The sequence below is a fragment of the Anguilla rostrata genome, chromosome 3 (genome assembly GCF_018555375.3).
Source record: "Anguilla rostrata isolate EN2019 chromosome 3, ASM1855537v3, whole genome shotgun sequence".
Lineage (NCBI taxonomy): Eukaryota > Metazoa > Chordata > Actinopteri > Anguilliformes > Anguillidae > Anguilla > Anguilla rostrata.
Window position 1 is genome coordinate 43,432,141 of NC_057935.1, and position 12,858 is coordinate 43,444,998.

The 12,858-nt window shown below is 48.5% G+C and overlaps 1 protein-coding gene across 1 annotated transcript; it reads right to left on the bottom strand.

The window, feature by feature from the left end:
* On the bottom strand, positions 1-12,534 carry LOC135251936 (arginine and glutamate-rich protein 1-like). The gene is made up of 5 exons (XM_064329819.1): positions 11,935-12,534; positions 5,795-5,969; positions 5,667-5,678; positions 3,127-3,210; positions 1-1,209 (listed from the first exon to the last, which is right to left on the bottom strand). The coding sequence occupies exons 1-5, from the start codon at positions 12,276-12,278 to the stop codon at positions 1,045-1,047; spliced, it is 780 nt and encodes a 259-aa protein (XP_064185889.1). The 5' UTR covers positions 12,279-12,534; the 3' UTR covers positions 1-1,044.
* Between the last annotated feature and the right edge of the window lie 324 nt (positions 12,535-12,858).

The window sequence follows — 12,858 nt, forward strand, 5'->3', positions numbered from 1 at the left end:
TGCAGACTGCACTCATACGTAACAAAAGTTACTCAGAGAGAATTTAATGACACAGGACACAGATTGGCATGTTTTTTCTTTTCTTGTGTAGGGATTCGTACATCAGGGGGGAAAAAAACGTTGCACATCACAGACCGTATTATAAGGTACCGCACAGCGAGTGAATCCCTCACCGGCCCTCTCCTGTTCTCCGGTTAATGGGGGCCCCCCGGGTCGGGAGGGCGGGGCCGGGGCACCGCAACATTTGAGCTGAAACATCTCACCTCCGCTCACGTACTTCATTTTTCACCCGTCCATGTCGCTCTTTAAATTAAATACATAAAAATATATATACTGTACGACAGGAAGCAGAAGGCGATGAGAAGGTCGGGGTGGGGGGGGGTGGGGGAGGACTGACGTCGAAGCGACGAACCCTACAGCGTCCCTGCAGTGCCGAGACGAGCGGACGCTCTTGTGCTTGCGGAAAGGTCGGCTTCTCTCGTTCGATTCTGGCGCACTGGCTACTCCCCTGCAGCAGCGGTTAAACCACGTTCAGGACGGTCACTTTTCTAATAAGACCGAACGCGCCTTTATTCAGCCCACACAACGTACAACATCACACTTCATTTCCCAGTTTAAAAAAATAACAATTCTGGTGAACATCAGGTTAACACAAGCCTGGGGTTTGCCTTCCAACAAAGTAAAAATAGAGACGATTAAAAAAAAAAAAAAAAAAGCATTTCACAAAAACAATAAGAACAACGGTCGTAGCATTTAGTACAGAGGACAGGACAGTCAGGTTTTTTTCTCTTAAGTCGCAAAAACGTCGCTGCCGCCCGTCGCCGCCTCTCGTTCCGGAAAGTTCGTTGAGCACAGCCCAGAGGAGCGATAAAAAAAAAAGGAAAAAAAAAAAGTTAAAAAAAAAAGGGGAGCAAAAGTGTATGAGTTTCCGGGGGAACACTTCAACATGAAGCTACCGTGCGGCGAGTGGGGCGGCGGCGAGGGGGTGGGGGGGTGGGGGGTGGGGGTGGGGGTGAAGGTGGAGGGGTCGTGGCGGACGGCGTGTCACTCCACTGCTTTCAGGGAAAAGGAGAGTTTGGGCCGGGACTTCCCCTTCCCCAGAATCATCTTCTGCTCCTCCTTCTGCTGCCGCTGCCGCTCCTGCTCCAGCTTCATGCGCTCCTCGTGGATCTTCCTCTGCTCCTCCACTATCCTCAGCTGCTCCTCGGCCTGCACGACCGGCCACGCGCACACAGACACGCAGACAGATACACACACACGTACGCACACACGCACATACGCACGCGTGCACAAATACACGCGCACACACACACACACACACACACACAAACAGACAAGCATGCAAACACACACAGTGAAAACACATGATCAGCAAAACGTTTTAACAGCCCACAAGTTAAAATAAATACATTACAAAAATTAGTAATAAAAATAATTATTATAATAATAATAATACCACATTTACAACATTATCCATAACAAAAATAACAAAAGAAGTAGGCTACACTGTACCCACATTCATAGAAGACTACCTATTGTTGCCATTTTTGTAAAGAAGAAACCTATTGCGGTCTCGTGTGTGAACTACAGGCTTACACGCCAGACAGCATTAAGAGTGGTTCCATGGGGGGAGGAGACAGGCGATCGGGACAAAAATGCAGTACTAACAACGGTAAGTTGTGGAACCCCTCCCGAGGGCGTCTAAGAGAACAGAGCAGAGATCAGAGACGTGCGGCCCTCGCTATCGGGCTACTAGCCCGTTAGCCGCCGCTCCTGCCGTGCTAAAGCAGCGCGCCGTGTTTATGTCTCTCTCACAAAGGAGGGAAAGTGGCTTTATTTTACGTGCTTTCCTGAGCCCTGTCTGAGTTTAGCTTCCATTGTAGAGAGATGGTAAACATAGGGACATAGGGGCATTATTATTATCACAAAGAAACCAAAAGCAAAACAATAAAAGCATTTAAAACCTCAAACTGCTTTAATTGTAAAAAACAGGAGGAGACATTTCTTCAATAGAAGAATTTTTTAAAAGGCATACATAATTTTGTTTGGACTCTTTAATGCGGATTTAAAAAAATGATTTACTGAACAGACAGATAGCGAGGGCCTCCAATTTTTATTTGACTACATTCGGCTAACACACCAACTATTCAGAAGAGAAATGTGGAGGGTTTTTACTCCACATTCCCAAGCTCGTCTGAACACATTACCAGCTCATTTCAAAATTTATTTTGTATTTATTAGCTTTTTTTGCATTTTTATTTAATTTAATTCACAGATTGTGTTTATGTCTGCAGTTTTAAAGAGAAACAGCAGTTTAAGTTTGAGGGCTTTCATCACCTATGCGAATAGAAAATGTTAATAATCAGATCTGAGGTATTAAAAATGTGTTACCATGAACACGAAAACCTGAAAAACAAGCATTCCATTTTTAGGAGATCTGAACGCCGTTTACTGGCTTGCAAGCTAACCATATTTACAGAGTATTTTATTTCAAAGGAGCTGATTCGCAAGGCAGGATGACTAGATTTTTTTTTTTTTTTTTACGCCACACACCAGGGTTGAAATTAACGCCAGCCTCCAGCCAAATGCTGGTAAATTTTATCTGTGGCTGGTAAGTTTGTCTGCACAACCAGCCACACTTTGGCAGGTAACCACCCATCATTTGGCAATCCTGTCCTATTCCAAATACCTAGTTGTCTGGTAAAACGGTGAAATTGGCCAGAAGATTTTGGGATGCATCTGCCACAGTGGCCAGCGAATGGAAAAATTTGTTTCCTGCCCTGGTACAATGTAATAGTAGCTATATTGGCAAGCTAACTGTATCCAGCGCAACACAATGAAAGAGCAAAAACTTTATTTGGCATGACAAATTAACACTAGTATTTGTGTCAGTGTATGTGCGTATATGCATACACATATATATATATATATATATATATATACACACACACACACACATACACACACACACACACACACGCTTTAATGGTCACAATTTAAATGCGCCAGCGTATGTGTGGTTTTAAGGTGGGTAAGTGACCGATGGTGCAATCCCCTCGTGAAGCAGAGGGTGAGCGACTCTGGAGCAGGCACGTAGCCGAGCCTTCACGAGCGCACAGGACGTACCAGTCTGGCCTGGGCATCGGCGATCTTGCGGTTGTTCTCCTCCAGGATCCTCTCCAGCTCTGCCCTCTTTGAGCTTTCCTCCTCCTGCGGGGGGGGGGGGGGGGGGGGGTTAGGTTTACGTAAAGGTGCGTTAGCAGTGTCAGCCGACGCACGTTCACGGCTGTGCGCGTGTATGCACACATTCGCACGAACGCGCGTACGCTCCTCACTCTGACGCACGCACACACACGCACACACGCGCCTCAGTGCTTTTAAGGAACACAGCATGTGTTAAAATGAACAGTTCCTCAAGCAAAAACATTCAACTACAATTTTTATGACCATGAGGAATATTCACGTGCATAACAAAATGTCAATTTACTTATTTGTGTAAAATATTCCCACTGGCTTATTTTACTATTAGACACAGCACGAGTCTAGATAGCCACTGTGCCGAAAGTTGTGCTGGTGAGTTTGGCTGGCAAAACTGACCAATTCAAAAGAAACAATAAATAAAATTCAGGCTCAGGTGATCAGGCTACTTTTTGAGCATGACATTTTCACTTAATTTACAACATCAGCAGGACATTAGACGCACAGCCTCGCTAGCTTGTCTATGTTGCATCATCGTGTCGGCCACAATCTTAGCATCGGCCCGACAGAGAATCTCTTGTGATAAAAACAGTGAAAGACACAGCAAGGTCTGTAATAATTATGACATGCTCTCCGATCATTAAGACGCGATATTCGAAAAGAGGGTTAGGATTCGAGAGTCGATCTTAAAAATAGATCCCGACCCGTGTTAGAGAGATTAAATGACGGCTCTGTGGGTCCGCTCGCGCTCTCCCGTCTTCGTCCCGAAAATGTCAAAAGTGAACGGCTCGCAGTTCAACCCTCCCCTGCCCCCAACGAAAAAAGAAGAAAAAAAAACCCAGCCAGCAACAACAACAAAAAAAAAAAAAAACACTACAATTTGGGACAACACAAGGCAACGCCGAAAAGCCTGTGTGAATTTAGCTCACGGTCTTGTACACGGCAATACTGCTCTAAAGAACTGTGAAAAGGATCCTTTTTGGGCAGAGCTCTTTTTTCCCCCCCCCCACCCGCCCCGGCGTCTTGTGAGAAGGAAGTCTAGCGGAAGGGATCGGGGTGGGGGGGTGCAGGAGGGGGCATTTCACAGAAGATTAGTAACAAGCCACTGGCCATTCTCCCGTGGATCAGGTCGCTAAGGTATTCACTGGGGTCCTTCGCTCCGAGGCCGCTCCCAACGTCACAATAAACAAACCCCAGGCAATTAGGACCCGGCGGGGCGGCGGGGGACCGCGGGGGACCGCAGGGCCGAAGGCTCTGAAAGGGGGGGGGGGGGGGGGGTATTGGAGACCCGGCAGTGTCGCCCGGGTGAAAGCCCGCTCCTGTGGGCCGGAGAATCGGGCTCCACTTCGGAGGGACACAAAAGGGGTGGGGGGGGGTGGTGCGGGGCTGAGGCGGCTCCCCGGGGGGCTCCGGAGGGACGGGGGGGACGCTAGCCGGCCGCTGCGGTCAGCACCCGCGCGGCTAATGCTAATTAGCCGATAATCCCGTCTGATTAACGAGCCCGCATTCCGCGAGGGTGGAGAGACGTGCAACTGAACCGAGATTTTTATTATTTAATTTTTTTTAAACAACCGGAGCAGAGAGTCCGCTCTCCTCACGTGCACTTTGGCTTTCACTCAGACGGAGCGAGAGCGGAGACGGCTTACAGACGGAGACGGGACCACGGCGGAGAAAGCGCCGTGGCGGGAACGCGAACCCCCCCGGTTGCCGGGGAGATTGGTGTGTGTGTGTTAAAAGTCGGCTCTGACTACTGCCACGTGGCCCCCCCTAAAACGCATTTTTTTTTCCTTAGGCTTTTTAGATGTGGGTGGGTGTGCAGCATACACCCCGATGTGGTCACGCGTGTTTAAAGTTGCGCAGGACACGGGAAACGTGTCGGGTGCCATTTTAGAGAGCGCCTTCCACAGAATGCACAGACACATGGGGAATGATTGCAGGAACTGTCCCAGTTAAAGGGCTCATTAGACTGAGGATTTCCCTTGTTGATGGTGTGTGATGTTAATAACCCCTTTGTGAGGCTTGATAAATGTCTGTAACTGCCTTAATGTGGCTACAGTGCTGCAGGCTGTAGCTGCACTATATCCCCTGATAAAAAAGTACTGACTAGTGGAGACAAAATTAGCACAAACGGTGAAAAATGTCAATTTGTAGATGGCCTTTCATGGGGACAAACAAGACAATTCAATCCTGAAAGTTAAAAAGTAGTGGAAAGTCTCAGCAATGGAGTATTAGTTCAGTGGCCTTCTGACTCCACCCCTGACCCCTCCCCCCTCAGCCAATCCCCTGTGAGAGTTCTGCATAGAGCACTACCTCTCTGGCCTTCTGAATCCTTCCCCTTCCCCCTCGGCCAATCCCTTGTGAGAGTTCTGCACAGAGCGCTACCTATCTTGCTTTCTATCTCTGCCCCTGACCCCTCCCCCTCCCTCCTCAGCCAATCCCCTGTGAGAGTTCTGCACACAGAGCACTACCTCTCGGGCCATCTACTCCTCCCTCGCATCCAGGCTGCAGCGCCACCTATCTGGCTTCTCTGCCGCCACTCCCTCCCTCAGCCATCCTGTGAGCTGCCCGACATCTCTCACTCCCAGCTCGCTCCTGCCCAGTCAGACTGCCTCTCCATGATGCGCTTGGCCTCCTCCACCCTCCTCAGCACCTCCCGCTCGATCTCGTCCTTCCGCTTCTCCAGCTCCTCCTCCACCCGCTTGGCCACCAGCTCCTCCACCCTCCGTGCCGTCTCCTCCTCGATCAGCTTCTCCTCGATCTCCTGCTGACGGCTGCAGGGAGGAGGTCACGGGGGGGGGGGAGAAAATGAGGCGTCGGCAAAAGCCCGTCACGCACAGAAGCCCTTGGCGAAGGCGTTCCGTTTCTGACGGGCACACAGGACTCAGCAGTCTCCCGTGAGAGCAAGGACTGATCTAAAAATGAGTGGTGCATGGGAAAAAAATGAGGCCCCCCACCCATGCACACATTGGGATGGCAGTATGCATCCCGCCAGTTCGCTGGGGCATGCCCATACCTATCATCATATCACCCTCACTTGTAGCCCGCCCCCCCAGGGCCGACAGTGCCCGGGAAACCTTTCCCTGTTAAATCTTTCCCCACTTAGCCCCCCCCCCCCCCCCCCCCCGCCCAACTTCTCCTGCTGGTAAACCACTCATTTCCAAACTTTCAGGAAGAAGTTCACCTAGTTGCTGAATTGTGAGTTATTTGCACCTTACTCCAGACAGGAAATGATGTGACAGGAAACGACGTGACACAGTTTGGCCTTGCAAGAGGGCATAAGGGGAGGATGGGGGAGGGTTGGGAATAGAGGGCTGAGGCAGAAGGGATGGCTCTTCCCATTTTCTTTATAAGTGATAACGATTACAGACAAACGCTCAGTCTGCCAATCCCGTGTGTGAAGGCAGCCAAAAACAACCTCCACACGGACATGCAAATGCTAAATTTTAAATGCAAATAACTCCTATCAGCATGACAACACCCCAAAAGCACAACAGCTCACAAAACCAGCATTTGTTTTTTTTGTTTTTTCCATTCTTCTCAGACTTGCGAGACGGTCGAGCGGTCCGGAACGTTCCGCGAGGGTGGCGACGGCGGTGGACTCCCGGACCGCCGCGCGGGGTGGGCCGGGGCTTCACGCGGAGCGCGGAAACGCGAGCGCTTCCGGAACGCGCAGGTGACCTCCCGCCTAAAGAAACGCTCTGAACGCGCTGGGAACCGCGGTCATGCCCAGCGTCGCTTTCTTCCCTTTAAGTGGATTACGTCTTTTACCCAAGCCAACAATGGAGCTTAAAGAGCCATAATGTTGTTGGGATTACTACTCGAGCGCATTATCCGTGTGTGTGTGTGTGTGTAATGCACCGCGCGTCTCACTCAAAGCCTCTCCCTGATAGCATGTAATTATTTGAGGGGGACCCAGTGCCTTGCAAACACAGTCTGTGTCGTGCAGAAATCTGAACAGGACGTTAAGCAGTCCACACGCATCTCCTATCCTCACACGCGTGCCCACTTCCAATCATCTACAGAGCCATAACAAATCAACAGCCGGGCCTATATATCACAGCAAAATGGTGATTTGGGCCACATACAATAAGTTCTCTGATGCCTTGGGTTGCTTTTCTTTTTAATTGCTGTTCGGAAATGTGCAAAAAAGCTCAAATAGGATATCTTGGAGTAACACGTATTATGCTAACCGGTCATGTCAAATTAGCTCCGTGAGAATCTGGAAGAACAAATTTTGAAGTTGGCCTATTGTTGTTTTATTGGCAATGGCCGTTGGCTTACGCTTCACCGCCTTGTTCCTGGTACTCCCATGACACAGCGGGCTTACGAGCGTGGTATCGCAGGTAATATTAAGGTCTTTTAATTATCAAAAGTCTGGTTGTTAGCATGCAAGCAAGGGCTAGTTAGTTGGTTGCGAAGTAGCTAGCTACCTAGCAATGTGCAAATATTGTCCCTGACATGCACAAACACAACCTGGACTGTAGTAGGCTGGGCCTGGGAAAGATACCATAGCGATAACGTCACTCATTCAAGGACTGTTGCAAAATGATATTTATGCCATGTCTGATATGCAGTATTTGCCAATTAGATAAATTACAAGCTTCATACCAAAGAGTATCAACACAATGATATATCACTGGACCCTACTCAGAAGCATAAAGAGAGTACACACAAGGCAAGATTCCGCCAAGACTCCCATTCCTGGGTATTTGCAGTCGCATTTTCACACAAACAAGCCCTTGGTAATTATTAGTAGTTGTTCTGAGTAGCACATATGCATGTTGGGACCTGTAGTTCAATAAGAGTGTCCAGTATCTATAAAAACAAAAAGGCTAACAGACTTTTTCACACCACATTTCGCACCTAAGTGATGATACAGCAGAAGGGATACACATATTTGCTTAGTAACTGTGAAACTGGTCAAAGTGTGATGCAATGGCTCTATTGTACTATTTGTTAGCATAATGCTATGATTGTAAGTATGATGAGATGGTCATGTGCATCTACATGTAATGACATAGTTATGTGTGTGGAAGTTTAATGAGATGCTCATGTGTAAGTGCAATGTGAAAGTATGTGATGGCTCCAAGGCACCGCATGTATATAATGCTATAAATAGTGGTTAACATACATGGTTTACTCAGTTCCAGTCAGTGGGGCTGTAGGGGTGGGAAGGTGCATCAGGGGATAGTCTGAGGAAGAGAACGATGTGCTTGAGCGCACAGGTAGGGGTGGGAGTGGGGGTCGCTAAATAACCCTCAGGGTCGGAGCTGGCGTGGAACGCCAGATAAAGGCGAGGCCGGGTCACATGGTCCGCAAACGCCCGTGGGCCTCGGGAGGCAGGGGGCGACTCGTTTACCCTTAAACAGGTATAAACCGTTTCAGCTGCACCGCAAACAGGAAGGGGCTTTTTAAAAGGCCCACAACATCGCCCCGGGCTATATAAACAACAAAACACAGAGGGAAAAACAACAGCAGAGGAACAGGCGAGCCCTAATCGAATTTAGCCCGCGTTTCAGAGGAACTGGAAACCGCAGGCCTCATCCGGCGTCCGCTCGGCCTCTTCGGTCAGGGAACGCTCTTAAAGCGGCAGACGGCGTTCCTGAGGACAGCGGGAACCGGAGACGAGGGCGACCGACACAGGAGACGCCCACCAGCGGCCAATCAGCCCTGCAGCCGCGGGGCGGGCCGGCTGCCCCCGACCCTTCCCCCCACTCCCCCATCTCTCTCCCTCTGCCCTCCTCTGTCCGTCCCACACTATCTATCTCTGCCCTCCGTCCTGTTCTCTGATCAGCACTTGAGGTGATGCCTGTGACATTTGCCAGAACGGGAGTGACGCGCGACTAAAGCTGCCGCTGAGCCTGATTTCACCAGCGTGTCTGCCACCTGCTGCGGGTGGGCGGGGTTTGGGACTGACGGGCGGGCTGGCCGGCCCCTCCACAGCTCCGGACACCCAGCCACACAGGAACAAGGCTGACACCCTGCGTCTTCAGCTGCTGTGCAGCTCAGTGTAAGGCAGTACCTAATGCACATGTTTAAAATGGACCCTGCTTATTTTAAATAAACGCATGCACAAAATGTTTCGTTTTTGCCCATTGCTAAATTTAGATATTAGATTATACATTTCAAATTATTAACAGCATAAAAACTAAAAAGATTCTGTCCCACACACTGCTGAATCTGGAAGTCCCGACTTTCAGCCTCATTATGCATATTCACGAAAGGGGTGTGGCCAAGAAACCTTACCTAACACTGCATCAGAGACCAGCAGAAAACCATGCACAGGAGTAGAGAGCATGGAAAAGAGTGGAAATCTGTCTAATACACTAAACATCTGTGTTTCTAAACATCTGGCGGCTTCAGCACAGATAGCCTATCCCTGTTCCACAGACGGAATTACAGAGAGCTCAGCCAACCCCTGTAGGAACCAAGCCAGCCCTGGCAGGAGAAGCACGCTAGATTTCATCCTGTAGTGCTTCTGGGGCTGCAATGCAGGACAGCAGACACAATTTAAACAGGAAAGATATACATGCCCTTCACAGTCCTCTACACAGGAGAAATAACTTATGTCTTCAATGTTCTTAAGTGTTCACTTGGCCAAAGACGGGTCGGCTATATTTTGTGTAAATCCCAGAGTGGCGAAATTTATCCATGCTCAGCTCCTTACACTTTCTGTAATGAATGTAAATGAGACAAGTTATCAGCAGCTGCAGCGTTCATGAAATACTGCTACAGAGGGAAAGAGAGTGAACACTACTGACAGTGCAATTTGACAGCACACCACCTCACAGAGAGCTGAATCAATAGAAATACCCAGTAACGTTTTGCTAAAAACTGGAAGATTTTTTACCGTGACGTTTGCTTATCGCACTCCTGACTCCGTTACCAGGCTACCAGCAGCAGGGTCGCCGGACTGGCATCCGACAGCCAGCTCTCGCTCGGTTCTACGAAGGTGCACCGCCGACAGTGCCGACTGTAGCGGGGGGTCCTGCGGGGCAAGGCGTAGCTGGCCGCGGCAATGCCCGAGGATGCAGGGTGATGGCAGGCAGAGCACCCCGAGCCTCCGTACCCGACATAGACTCCTACAGGCAGTCAGCCATGCGGCTTCTGCTAGCGAGTGCCATGAAGGATAATACAGAAACTGGACAACATCTACAAACTGTGCTTTCCAAATAGGGAGGAAGGAGAATGATTGAGAGTATACAGTTATCAGTGAAGGAACATCATTAAAAACTGAGGGAAGAGCCGGACGGCCCAGCTCCATGCCTAAAGAGGAAAAGGGTACGGGGGGAATTCGCACTTGCAGTAAAGAGCAGGTTTAGCCCTGCGGCTCATCCCTGAATTGAAACAGCATTTACTGGTGAAACCCAACTTCAGGTTATTTCTGCCACAGCTCTGAGCGCTAGTGTTGTTCGCTGGAGGCTGGAGCCACTGTGTTGCGGCAACAGCCTGTTATTAGTGCGATTCCCATTGACTACAGGTGACTGTGTTGCATCCAAAGCCAGACTCTGGACTTGCATGCTGACCAGAACACACTGAACTCCCATCCGATATAGCCTGACATGCCAGGCTTGCATCTCTGCACTACAGCAGTGGGGAAACCAGTGCAATCCAGCACCAGAGACGCACACATTTTTAGGCTCTAACCAATGTTTTCTAACATATCGCATGAAGACACTTCTGAAGTGAAGGTAGTGATTCAAACATAAACTAGGAGACACTGGGAAGTGGTTGAGTGGGAAGAGGAAATGTGTGCCAAAAACAGCACACTTTCACAAGCCTCTCCATGTCAATCTATTGTATTCCAACAGTAAGGACAGTGTCTTGGCATATTTTGAGATCCGATCATCTGAGCTCTGAGACTACCCATCTACACACATGTCAGTCAGCCTTTATGATCCTTACTCTGTGTTATATATCAAGTAGTATTAATAAATACTAACAATAATATAATCTCCATGACAAAACACCACCTTTAGGAATCTCTTGAGACGTGTCCAAAAACCAAACGGACACCTGGGCCAGAGAGTAACCTGATAACCTGCACATCTGATTGGACAGCTTACAGACAGCAGCTAGCTCCCTGTACCATTAACAGTAGACTACGTCATAAAACGTGCACTCATCCAAAGACATAATACACCCATAGATCGGAGAGCTAAATCGTTGTTCGAATTCCTCCTCCTCTTCACACTCGCCATGCATTTCACGTACACGAAGCTAGCACGATTGTTACATAGCTAGCTAGTCTAATAAACCTTTCATTCGGCGTCCCTGGTACTGATACCTCTCTACTGACTTTGCAGTAATTCGAATTCTTTAAAACACCAACTACAAGGCTAATGGCCAGGCAATTTTACAAAAGTTATTTTGGAAACTGTTTTTCTCATTAGTATCAATCCAATCCAGTTTTGGATCAATCCAGAAAAAATATTCGCTAGCTAACTTAGCAATAGTTACATTATTGCAGACATCTTCAGTTACACAATTTCGCAGTGAAGTCCACATATACGTTTAATGGATTAAACTGTGCATAGCTACAGCTAATGTCAGTGGTTGTGTGACAACAGAAACTACAAGAAATCTTAACATTCGTTCAACCTTGCCTGCTAGGTAAGCATCAGCACCCTGCAGTCTAATTCATTGAGTTAAGGCCTGCTATCTGTGCTAGCTAGACAGCTGTAGTACTAGCCTAATTAGCTGTCATGCTAACAAGGAGCACACAACTGCACTCACATTTTTCTCTGTTTCTCAAATTCGGCCTTTTTTTCCTCTTCTTCCTTTTTCTGTTTTTCGTCCAGGGCACTTCTCTTGCTCAACGTCCGTCCGAAAATGTCAATCCTTTCGGGCGGTGAGGCGGGCCTCTCCCGTTCCCTCTCCCTGCGGGCGGACGCAGTGGTGGATCGCGAGCGAGACCGCGACTCACGCCTTCGGTTCCTCTTTGCTTCCCGGGACTTTGACCGCTTTTTTGCCCTTTCCTTGTCTCTGGATCGCGACCGAGACCGGCTCCGTTTCTTACTGTGCTTTCCGCTTTTCGTGTGCTTGGTGCGGGACGAGCTGCGACTCCGGGAGCGACCCATGGCTGCCTCTTCAAACCCTTATGCAAATAGGTGGCTAAGCTTAAACCGTTGATGGGAGTGACTTAGTCCTTAATAATTTCCCTTATCTGCGTAATATTTATATACCAGCATATAATCCGAGAGACAATGCAATTTTTATAATATTCCCATAAACGTGGTAATTATAGGCGCTAATAACTTGCATGTTAGCTAGCTAGCCACTTCATCTGATAAAGATGGCGACTCTCTCCACTCTCCCAGGGTGCACCGCGTTCGGCCATTTCCGACCGTTTCCGACACTTCAGGTTGTCGTAGAAACGACGATGTTCAGACGCTACCTTCTCGTGGCTTGCTGCTCGCAATCACGTCACTTTCGCACAATGCATGATACCATTACATTACATTTATAAATTAGCAGACGCTTTTATTCAAACACTGTTACCGACACTGTTTGCTAACTATAGTAAAGGTGAAGTATTGAAACATAGGGAATCCTGCTGTTAAATGTTTTAATAACTACATTTTAATAACATAACATTGTCATAAATGTTTCATATAGCCTACGTTTTGATTTTATGTAGGAGAACCGAAGTAACTGCCA